The sequence below is a fragment of the Physcomitrium patens genome, chromosome 6, assembly GCF_059467195.1.
Source record: "Physcomitrium patens ecotype Gransden chromosome 6, ASM5946719v1, whole genome shotgun sequence".
Classification (NCBI taxonomy): Eukaryota; Viridiplantae; Streptophyta; class Bryopsida; order Funariales; family Funariaceae; genus Physcomitrium; species Physcomitrium patens.
In genome coordinates, this window is record NC_143415.1 from 14,690,850 (window position 1) to 14,702,933 (window position 12,084).

The window sequence follows — 12,084 nt, forward strand, 5'->3', positions numbered from 1 at the left end:
GAGGTGGCACAGTTCCGCTTTGGTTCCGCTTGCGTACACGAGTTCTACACAACCTAGAAGATCTTTCTTTGGCCCTTCATCAATGTCCAAGGCATATCTTTACTGCATTCTTCCCTGTTCTAACTTAGTTCAAATTATTCCTGTCTCCTTCTTAATTAGATGCTTAATCATCTTCAGACTTCGACAGCTTACTGCACGCTCATGGTAAAAAGTCCAGTCAGAAGTTTCGATCCTCCAGAGAAAAAACCTTCACTATAACAACAGGTAGTGATGCTCGTATATTGTGAGGTATTATCAGTGAAATCGACCACTCTTTGACCATTGCGTTCCAGCACCTTGAGAAGATTTCTAAATATATATATATATATATATATATATATATATTGTGCGCCAAGGGGGGTTAAATGGCACACTTAGTCCAGGTCTAGCTACCCATGTTTCCACTGATCGACTGGCGCTGTACTACAGCTAGGCTTCAGCCTCGGTTGCATCTTTTCCACGTAATGCTGCGTCGTCGTACATTCCAGTTCAGTTTCTGTCTGGACACGCCCTCCCACGCCAGCCCAACTCCACCGCTGCACCGAGCTCCAGAAAGGGGCAGAATCAACAAGCGGCCACGACTGTCCCACCTGCAATATGCTCGCTCATGTGAGACACCTCTTCCCCATTACTACTGCCATCTCCTCGAACTCATCTCGCAATATCAATAACTTACATTATCATGCACTGAGTGGGTGTTGGAGGAAAAGTCTGGGTCTGGAACTCAGGACTGTCGCAGTGTGGCAACAGCCCCTCCCTCCCTCCCTCCCTCCCTCCCCCCATCCCTGCGACGACATCAGCTCGGGAACCGGTTCCTGCTCTGCTCTGCTCTCCGAAGCATTTCTGCAATTCCCCAACACACAGCCAATCAATTACATACAAACACACTCCCACACATACAGACAGATACAGACACACATACACAGTGACAAACTCACACACTCACTCAGATACACACATACCAGCCACATTGTAAACAATTCTTCCCACTTCTGTCAGGCAGGCATCCACGTTTCTGATGATGTGATTCAATCAGTCCTTTGTCTGTCTACTCGGAGGTCCTGGTCTTGCATGATCCTCTTTGTGAACTTGACGTGGTGCTGCTGTGTGTGTGTGTGTGGATGCATGTTGATACTCCACTCTCATGAAGACTTTTCCACACTTATCTTTTTTGGATCTTAGTATGTTGATGGTGTTGCATTTACAACTGTAACCAGGTTGGTGTAGATTGGATGTCATTAGAGTGATTGATTTGGTTTTGGCACTGGTTTTTGTTTGTTTCCCATCGATATTTGGAGCATTGGAATAGAATTTGTTTCTTTACTTTACTTTTCTTTTCTTTCCAATGATATTTTATGAGATATGTTTAGATGGTCTTGCTGCATGTATGAGTCTGGCTCGTTGTTGATTTTACAATAGTTTTCTTTCATTGTTGAACAAGACAAATGGTTTATTATTATTATTATTGTATGGGTGATTATTTACATGAACTTGCTTAAGTTTCTTCTTTTTGCGAATCCTTTTAACAGCATCCACTGCATCCTGTTGGTGGTTGTCATCATCACCTTTGCATGTTACACAACTATTTCTGTTGATTATGATCTTCTACTGTGGGGTTGTTGTTGTTGTTGTTGTTGCTGTTTTTTTCTTTTTCTTTTCTTTTTTACTTTGTTGTTAAAAAAAATTGTTCAAAATACTCACTTGAGAATTTACAAATTTTACTTAATGTGTATTTTTAGTAATTAAATCATGTGCAATAATCCAATTCATTTTTCACATCATCATTAGTATGCACTTAGCTTTTTCTGAAAGCTTCAATGAGTGGAATTTTTTTTCTTTCAAACTTTATTTATTGAGAAAATCAATTTGAATTGGAATTTTTGAATTCTTTAAAAAAAAAAACTATAAAACATTATGTTACATCATAATTTTTTAAAGCCTAAAATAGATATAGCTAAGGTTAATCAAATAACCTTTGCTCCAATTTCTCTCTAACAAGGATAAAGAGCATGTTAATGAAAACATGCTTGCAGCAGTAATTGGCAATGAATTTACACAATTTTATGCACCATTGAATTTGTATGTATATATTGGATTTAATTCTGCAAAAATGACCATATTTACTCTTCATGTATTGAATAGGATCACAAGTTTCTTATGTCCAATCCACCTTGTGTAATGCATGGTTATGCAATCACACATTTCAATGCATCTAAATCCTTTTAATTTATTTATATATTTTTAATTTACAATCATCTGACTTAGAACTTGAATATAAGGATTTATAAGAAAAAAAAGGGTCAAGATAGAAATTTCTGCACATGGATATTTTTGAGGCATTCATAATACTTGTAAAATTTTCTAACCACTACAATCAAGCCTCAAATTTAACACTACAAACTAGCAAATAGATTTTCAGTTATTTCTATTAACTAACCATGAGTATTCCATTGATGTAATGTTTACCAAATACAATAAAATTATTAAAAACATGGTTTTTACATATTTTACGAAATTCTCCTAAATTTATCAAATCCTTTACTAGGATTGATTATTTGTAATTATACATGTGCTCTTATGCTATTTTTGTATTCTACAATTACCCTTTCTGTTATTTTTAACATTTTAAATTTAGTAACATCATTAAATTATTGAATAGATGTCATATATAAATGTAATCAATGATGTTTTTTTATAAGTTATTGTATGTGAGAAGATTTTGCCATTATGGATTAATCTCAAAATAATGCAACACAATCTGTGGAATGAGAATGTACCTATTATTAGCTATTAATTTAAGAATAAGAACTTTTTATATTATTATTTTATTTTTTATAAGAAATAAAATAATTTATTTTTACATTTGGGGCATAGTCTTTAGTTATTACATTTTTCACCACATATATTAACATTTTAACTTAAACAAATGTTTAGTATTATAAGTGATGTTACAATTTTAACAACTAATTTTAAATAACATTTATAAAAAAGTAGAAAAGTAAAAGAAATAAACACACATTCTAGTAAAGATAAAAAGGAAAAATATTTATTGACTCCTAATATTATAGGTGCTATTGGTTCTATTGATGCCATCTTTTTTTATTGTTGTATCTATAATTTTTAATCTATTATATTTATAATATTTCAGAATAATCTTAAATATTTCATATTAACTTTTATTATCTCTTGACATAATACAAAAATATTTCTATCCTCATAAATCCAATTGGAGTTTACTTTATTATGAATTTTATACATTTTTACTACATAAGAAAATAAAATTTCTGTTAATCAAAATTATAAAAAAATAAAAATAAAAAAAAAATGATTCTTTCTAATCAGTGCATGATAGTATCAAACCAAACATCTAAACTTGTATCATGTTTATAGGATAATAAAATAGCCACATAGTATTTAACTTTACAATGTCTTGTTGTACTAATTTAAGAAACTACATTCCAAAACATGTTTTGAAGTTCAGCTTATTATTTATTGCACATAAAAACATTAGACACCTTCAATTTTTTCTAAGAAAAACCAATGAAGAGGTTTCTCATTGATCCTTACTGTAAAAAATCAGAAAAATTAAAAAATAATAAAAAAAAACTTGTGCAGCCAAGTCTTACAAACAAAAAGTCATACAAATATGCATTGAAGAGAAAATGTATGTATATGAATATTTGCTTTTTTTTTTAAAAAAAATCTTGTGCTAAAAATATTTTTGTGGTTTGTTGGCTTTTACTATTATTAATTCCTATATTTAGTCATATTTTCATCCTAAGTAAACTTAACCAGTCACAACTTAACCAACAATATTAACTATGTGTTCACTTCACTTGTACACCTTCAATTATGTTGCACGTACTCTAAAGAAATGTTTTACATTATACACACATATTTGTCTTTACACTATTCAATCACAGTCTACAATTATTTCATGTACAAATCATATATAAAAAGCATAGGCTTTTCTCATGAGATTCAACCATTCCATGCTTCATAAATGCCATGCATTCAATAGCGCTTCTCCCTTCTCAAAAGCAGAATATACTTGTTGAGTATATAGAAAGAAGAAAAAGAAATGAATAGTATTAATAAGTAGAAGCTTGTGAGATGAATTTGTTTCTTTCTTTTTTTCTTTAAAAAAAAAAAAGATTAGGTTAGGTTTTTCCCACTGACTGTATTGTATGATATATATATATATATATATATATATGTATATAGATAAAAAGGATGAATTCTTTAATCAACTTTCAATCAAAATTTTGCACAGAAAGTGGAAGATCCAACATGTGAAAAGTATATGAATATACACACACATCTATTGAAAAAAATGAAGACAATATCTCTTACAAAAAATTAAAACATAAAAGTGAAAATTAGAACTAAAATTGCAACTTTTTATTTTTCTAATAGAGTTTTCTATTGTATATCTAAAAGTCTCCACCAATTATGTTTATATGAATATAAATATAAATATATATACCATTTTAGATCTAGATTAAAAAATCAATCATATTTGCTAATTATTATAGGAATGTTTTATAGTATTCATTTTAGAATTATGTCTTCAAAATGATATTTCAAACATTGATTAAAGCTACTTTTAAAAAAAATTGTCAACAAATTATCTCTAAAAGTTTGTTCAAATTTGATTCTTTAAGTTTCTGTGTTGGAACATCTGTGTTGTACTTTTGAAGCCCAATATCCCAAATTTCCCTAAAGTTCCTCAAAATTTGACCAACCAAAATTTGATATACAAAAATTACAAGAATTAAATTCAAAATACTATAAAATCTTAAAAAATAAAAGAATAGTTGGAACAAATCAATAATTGTGGAATTCTCATCTTCTTATATTTGCCTTCATGGATATATATATATATATATATATATAAATGCCCCCTTAAAATTATTTTTATCTATATAATTTTTAAAGATTTCTCTCAACTGATTGTAAAAATAAAAAATAAAAAATCAAATTCATCAGTTTGGATTTTCAAAGTTGAATAAGTTATTTCAATCACAATTTAGGTGTGTAAATACTTTCATTGAAGTCCTTGCTTTTGATATAAAGTTAAATAATAAAGAAAAAATATCAATAAATAATCATTTAATTTGAATAAAAAATAGTGCTAAATTATAATGTTTATTACAATGCTTGTGATTTTTTTTAATTAACAATCTGACAAAAACAACATCAAAAATTTAATTGTTTTCAATTCAACAATTACACACTTTATGGAGGTAGCATCAAAGTAGCAACTTTAGCTCTTCCAACAAAAAAAAGTCAATCTTATCCCTTCTTCTCTTACTATTTATTTCTTTACAATTATATGTAATAAGTGTAATACATCTCCCTCTCTTTAAATGAAGTTAATCCTGAAGGAATCTCTAATTAGATTAATGATTAGATTAAATCAAGATTAAAATATATAGACACATACATACACGTTCTAATTTAAGTACCATTGAGAATTACAATTACGGATGTGGCTAGAAGATTCAAACAAAATTCAAAACCATGCTTAGAAATGAAACCTAGTATATCCTACAAAATATATTATATAGTCTGAGAATATGTTTTAGAATCTATTTTCATTAAGTTTTTACAACAAAACATTTTTACTTGAAACTGGTTATCAACATATTTGACATAGAAAATCCATATCATTATATGGGCAGTTAAGTTGGGATGGGTACCCTCCTTTGTCCTCACGAAGGCAATTAAGTTTGTGTGCCATAAATACCCAATTGTATGGGTACAAATTGAGAGAATCTGGGGGTGATTTTGAGAATCAATTTTTTCATACAATACTTCCATAGGTTTGAAATTTGCTTATTATTGTACAATCTGAAAATGTTGAGAATCTCAAATTTTCCTCTGCTTCGGGCAGCCAATCCTTTTTCATTAAGAGATTTTTTTTGTCTAGTCTGCCCGAGATCTGTGACTCTTCAACTTCTAAACCCTAATTTTCTGTTTTCACACTTTTCACAGCATTTGCGCTGTTGCTCAAGCTAGATATTACAACTCCTATTCTAGGAATTAATTAATGTTTATTATATAAAACAGCTAATATGTAAAACATATATAAGGGAATGTTAAATAGACCCAAGTTTTTACTAAATTGACCCACCCATCTTAACCATCTTAAAAAAAATAATGGTTTTTGGATTCAATTCTCCATTATTAGATTTGCAACCAAAAAAAACAACCACATTCATCATGATTATTATATTCTTCATCAAAGGAGAGTCTATACAATGAAAACATGGGTTTATTTAACAATCCCTCACATATAATATAATAACATAAAGAAGCCTTCTCATTGGCCAAACATGGATGAAAATGGATGAACAAAGGAATGGATGGATGGTAGTGCAAGAGATCATAGTGCCCAAACACATGGGTTTCTGCTAATAGAAAATAATAAATAAAGAATTGCTAGTGTGCCCATAATGTTATATATATATATATATATATATATATATTTTAAAAGAAATCAATAAGTAAAAAAAAGTAAATAAAAAGATATATATATATATATATATATATATATATATATTTTTTAAGAATTATTAGGAGAGGTGAGGGTAGCGGAATAAATCTAAATGAATGCATTAGGCTATTGTAAACCATGATTTTTATGGATATGCAGGAATCAGCCACAAATATTATTTAAATAAATATAATTGCAGAAATTGTCAAATGTAGAGTGCTTGATCTTCAACTCTTCATTATTGTGTCCCAAGAGTATTGTGATAAGGCCTATTGAAAATGAATGTATCATTGAAATGGAATCTTTCATTGCAATCAAAAGTGTAGAACACTCTTTATTCCATGATCTATCATTGGCCTATAATAGTTCACACATCCAGTTACATATACATATATATATATATATATATATATATATAATTTATATTAATTATGTAAATGCATATTTTTTTGAGGTTATTAAAATTATTTATTATAATTTTTATATGATGAACTGATATTCCAACTCAAAATTTATTTAATTTTAAATTAATGTTTAGATGAGAATACTGAGAAAGAATTACATTTTCTGATTGGTATCACTAAAAATTTACACTTGAAAAAGTAAAACCAATATACATCCACCCACATCCCACAATTCATCCACAATGTTTGAGGACGTGGATCAGCATTACTTGAAAAGAGACCTTTTCACACGAGCACAGCGTGTGTAGACAGACACATGGGCCTTAAAACCGTGCGGTATGAAGGGGTCCCTATCGCCAAGGCACCGCGCAACTGAGGGTGATGCACAGTTTTACAAAACTCGACCTATGACCGATCCCGTCTACTCTTTGCAATGCCGAGTCCTTTCAGTGGAATGAGAGACTTTACTACAACTATGAAGGGTTGTAGAACACCATAGAAAAGCCCCATCATTGAACATTCAATTACTATTGAACTGAACATCCTTGGTGTCTGCGTGCATGAATCCAGAAGGGCAGTGTATAGTTCATTGAGGTGATTGTATCTTTCACTGGACACCACAATGTTTCTGAAGAGAAAAATGAGATTTAATGTTCACAAAAAGAACACTACTACGCAATGGGCTCTGCACAAATCTTTACTTGGAACTCAAAGTCATTGCAACTCCTGTTGCAAAGTCCGTCATCTTCATGTTAAGCTCTGCAACAATCTTGCTCACGTCCATGGAAATGTCTGGTGGGCTCACCACTCCTCGGTTCACCTATGTACCCACCACCAACAAAGCACCATCCACATACAGTGTTTTTCTCAAGTGTACAAAAGAGGACAAAAAAGGACCGCATTGAGAAGTGTAAAATAAATATTGCAATGTGGGGCTCGGGGCTTACTGCTGTTTGTGAGGAGACCCTCCTCACAAGTTTCGTGTCGTAGCCTCTCACTTGTGCAACAGTCTCTGCCATGGCAGCTCTAGACAGGCGATCTGGGCCTCCAATGTTCAAAAGGAGGTACATTGGACGCATTCCACAGAAGTGCTTTTCCATGAGGAGCTTGATCGCTTGCACCACATCCTTCACATACACAGGGCACCTATATTCATCTTCGAAGAAGTCAGCTCCTGATCCGCTAGAAAGCACACCGTCGATCCACTGCAGCCAAGACCATGCACTGAGCAGTTGTAAGTAATTCGGTTATGCATGTAATTTCGACTTCTATATTTGGAGCTAGCCAGCGGACAAAATGCATAGCTGGAGAACACAAAGAATTACATATATAAAGTGACAATGTCCACGAGCTTTTATTTAATTATTTGATATTTATTTATTGTATTTGAATCTGCAAATACCTGTAATGAAATGAATTAGAGTTACCTGTAGAGGGAGGGTCTTAGGAAGAGGAATAAATGGCTGAGGCCCGTATATGATGCTGCTTCGCAAAATTGCATAATGATCGTAATTTGACTGGATGTATTTCTCAGCCATCACTTTCGTCTCTCCATAAGTGTTAACAGGCTTGGTTTCGTCCTTCTCCTCGTAAAACGACTTATCTCCTTTGTACACTGTCACAAATCTATCGACATGTCACATTCGAACATTCTTCCCAAACTTAGCAGGTTTAAAACATAGTCTGTCGAAGCCTACAATGTCAAGGTTCTTACAGTACACGATCGTTATTGCATAGCAGATGATCAGCAATCAAGCACTTGTTTACCTTGATCAGTTGAAAGGTGGATTAAAAAGGGTGGCTGTGCAGCACCCAAGTCATTAAGCCATTGAACTAAAACGGTGGGGACGTTGATGGCCTTCGCTGCTTCCGGCTCTTGCTCACAAGCACGAGGAACTGAGATGGCCGCACAATTTATCAATACATCCGGCTGCAACATCCCGACCAAGAAGATTAGTCTGCATGCTCCGAGTGTAACATCCTGACTTAGCGAACTAAACGAGATTAGTGCAACTAATGAACAACTGTAGGCATGTACTCCAATGAAAATTCATTCACGAAAGACTCACAGTTCCCAAAGACTTGGAAATCTCCTGTAATCCTTCGCCGCTGCGAAGGTCCAGATGAAAGGCCAGAACATTAGGAAGCTTATCCACAAGTTCAGCAGGGGCTGGGTGAGAGTTGTAGGTGTATGCCAATGTACAGTCGCAGGTAGGAGATGCTAAATCTTCCAAAAGATGTAGCCCCAGATACCCCGATCCCCCAACCAGCAAGATTACTTTCTTCTCCCTGCTTTCCGCCATAGGTGCCTGCCTCTGAAATGCATACGAAACTAGGCGCATTGGTATCCTTCAACAGCAAGAAATACTACGACCCATAAGAGCATAATTGCACAATCCCCAGCATTGGCGTGCTACTCGTCAGAAAAAAAATCTTTAGAATGAGTAATACATTATCTACGCAAAGACTACGATGAATTGAAGAAGAAGAACCAAGCTTGAGAAGACGAAGACATTCTAGATGCAGAAAGGTTCAATAACATGCCGGAGATAAAAAATAAAAAAAAAAAAAAAAAAAAAATGTAGAAAAAAACTCTCCTATGTCAATCGAAAGCGGTGCGTCACCCTAAGGATTCGTAGAAAAGAACGGAGACGCGAAGGAAAAACGGGTCGCTCAGTACAGAACAAATCCTTACACAACTCACATCATCCCCAATTCCATGTTTTTCACAATAGCACAACCAAATGCGATGCTTTAGAAGCAAGCTCACTATAGACGCGTAAAAGATGAGAACCTGAGAACCTTTGTCCAGATCACAGACTCGAAAGTTGAGAATGGAGAAGATTATCACAAGACAAAGTCGCAAAACCCTGTAAAACAGCAACAAACCATTCGTTACCAATTCCTGGGAAGGTCGTCACAGATGAATTCAAACAAGTGGATTCTTTTTAAATACCTGAAACAATCCAATGGAATGAGGATCCAAGAAATTGTGAAGCACAGGAAACCCAAAAGTCGAAGGAATGGCCCATTTGTGTCCGTGTCCAACACAGTCGTTACTTCACGGCCATCCAAGGTAAAAGATGACAGCCCAAAATAGTTCAGCCCCTGATTTCAAAAGATGGGTCATCAGAGACAATTCCTAATCCGTCTATTTCAGTGCTCCTGATTATCTGAGCCCTGAAAGATAAAAGATGAGAGTAGACAGGAAAGGGCCTCTCTTCCGCCGAAACCAAAAGGAATCTGTTCAAGTAGGTCTTTGATACTCCATTGCCGAAGTGTTCGTCCAATTCTTCGGTCTCGCAGGTGCCAGGAGAGTATTGAATTCGATCGGCTCAATTCGTGTCCCCGCGTCAATGTCAGGAGTACGCAGATTAGGAGTAACCCAATATGCGTGGATTAGTGTAGGCTGCGGTGGATGTAACCACGTGTCAGATTCGTTGCAAGCAGTTCGTCGGCACACCGTAACCATGATTTAACTACTGCTTGGGCTAATACTCCTCAGTGTTCGTTTTGCGAAGTGTATCGACTTCGAGTTACGGCTGCTTTGCGGAATTGGAGGTTGGACATGGTTACTGCATTTGTTCGGGTGTTCTTGGAGATTCCCTAGACGTCTACGTTCACAGAGACTGGTGCGGCCCTAAGCAGTAGTATCATAGCCAATTAGCTGGCTGGGGTGACCATGGGAGACCTGCGGACTACCGCGACAAAACTCGGCTTTCTCACCCAGATTGCACTGAATTATGCTCTCGGATCTCGATGGCGTCAGGTAGGCTTTGGATGCGGGAATGAGGGTACGGGCATTCACGCAAATATTTTGTCAAGCCAACAATCGTCATTGAGCTACAAGCTATTAGGAGTTTGTCGGTCGATACTGGACAGTTCTCAACAGGCTTACATTATCACGATGCCTTGAAATTAAGCCACAGACTCATCAGGATTTGTGCTAATATTTGGGACTGCCTGGGACATTCATAGTGCTTCCAGCTTCACAAATCAATCCATTCAAGTTCACAATCATTCAAAGCCACATGGCATTGCTTCAAGCTCATTCGCTGATTCTACCCAAGCGGCTTGTGGTTTGTACATTGGATTCGGTCCCCTTGAACTCAAAATTCCAATTACACGATAGCAGTACTCTGTCCGCACCGACCAAGGGTCCTACCATCAACCTGTATACAGAACACACCAGGTTGGGTACATTCACATCTCAAACTACTGCGTGATGTAAAGTAAAACTTGGCTTCACGCGAAACAAAAACCTAAAAATCAATGAACGGGCATTCAAGCACAATCCTGATGCACCAGATTCTGCAATAGCTGAAAAGCAAACACGACAATTGGTGCAATGTTTGCTTTACTACACCTGAAAACGCTTTGAAGCACCGTGACTGGTAGCCAGACCGATAACATTCCTCAAGAAGATGAAACATGGATGCAGCTAAGTGTTGTATTACTTCATCTTCATAACCAACCTGCTACTCGTTACCTCACCTTCAGTCTCTTAATCAGACTAAACATGCGGGATCTGTTGACAATGCGTACAGTTGCATTGAATAACAGTTTACCTTATGACAGCGTCTAATATTAGGAATGATGCTAACCTGCATCAAGTTTGGTTGGTGATTAAGGAGTTCTAATCAGCCCTTTGTTATTAACTGAATATGCTTCTACATTTTCTATTGCAAGGCTTTGAGTAATCCAAGTTCGGGATTCCGTGAGAAGATGTTTGGCCGGCAGAAAAAACCAAGGGTTGGACTTTGAAAACCTTCACCAAGATTAGATGCCGCTTAAGCTAGCCGAAGATGGTGAAGTAACCAGTCATTGATGAGTTGTTTTCCTCCGCACCTCGCTGAGAGAACCTACACTAGTTAGTAAACAACAGTAAATGCTCCGGCTACAAGAGCCCCCTAGTTTATAATTTTGTATATGTTAACACGTTGTGTGCTTGATCTGCTTGTGAATTCAGAGATAGAGAGACGTGCTCGTGGTCTTGAGGAAAAACTAGGTTGCAGAAGGCCTACTACTGAAGAGTCCTTCGAAAGCAAATACTAAAGCGACAAGTTCCGATTGATCTTGTCTAAGCTAGAGTCGACCTTTTAGTTTTAGCTTTTGTATGGAAAACACACACTTGAGTGCATA

At 35.1% G+C, this 12,084-nt stretch overlaps 1 protein-coding gene and 1 long non-coding RNA gene across 3 annotated transcripts; both read right to left on the minus strand.

Moving 5' to 3' along the window:
* Positions 1-7,187: 7,187 nt before the first annotated feature.
* Positions 7,188-10,491, minus strand: LOC112283072 (uncharacterized). Of its 2 annotated transcripts, none has more exons than XM_024521344.3 (7): positions 9,899-10,491; positions 9,737-9,812; positions 9,012-9,257; positions 8,710-8,872; positions 8,370-8,557; positions 7,890-8,147; positions 7,188-7,762 (listed from the first exon to the last, which is right to left on the minus strand). In XM_024521344.3, the coding sequence occupies exons 3-7, from the start codon at positions 9,243-9,245 to the stop codon at positions 7,640-7,642; spliced, it is 966 nt and encodes a 321-aa protein (XP_024377112.1). In that variant the 5' UTR covers positions 9,246-9,257; positions 9,737-9,812; positions 9,899-10,491; the 3' UTR covers positions 7,188-7,639. The 2 variants fall into 2 exon arrangements, with proteins under 2 accessions (XP_024377112.1, XP_024377113.1); XM_024521345.3 differs by having other exon boundaries at positions 9,745-9,812; positions 9,899-10,325.
* Positions 10,492-10,930: 439 nt separating this feature from the next.
* Positions 10,931-11,479, minus strand: LOC149989180 (uncharacterized). The gene is made up of 2 exons (XR_016503430.1): positions 11,309-11,479; positions 10,931-11,114 (listed from the first exon to the last, which is right to left on the minus strand). It is a non-coding gene; the product is annotated as an uncharacterized LOC149989180 (long non-coding RNA).
* Positions 11,480-12,084: the final 605 nt, after the last annotated feature.

Excerpts from the sequence above, each read along its gene's own strand:
- LOC112283072 (XM_024521344.3), bottom strand. The coding sequence starts at position 9,245 with ATGGCGGAAAGCAGGGAGAAGAAAGTAATCTTGCTGGTTGGGGGATCG. Across the intron at positions 8,873-9,011 it reads TTTCCAAGTCTTTGGGAACT|CCGGATGTATTGATAAATTG; the intron begins GTGAGTCTTTCG and ends GGGATGTTGCAG. Across the intron at positions 8,148-8,369 it reads CTAAGACCCTCCCTCTACAG|TGGATCGACGGTGTGCTTTC; the intron begins GTAACTCTAATT and ends TCTTGGCTGCAG.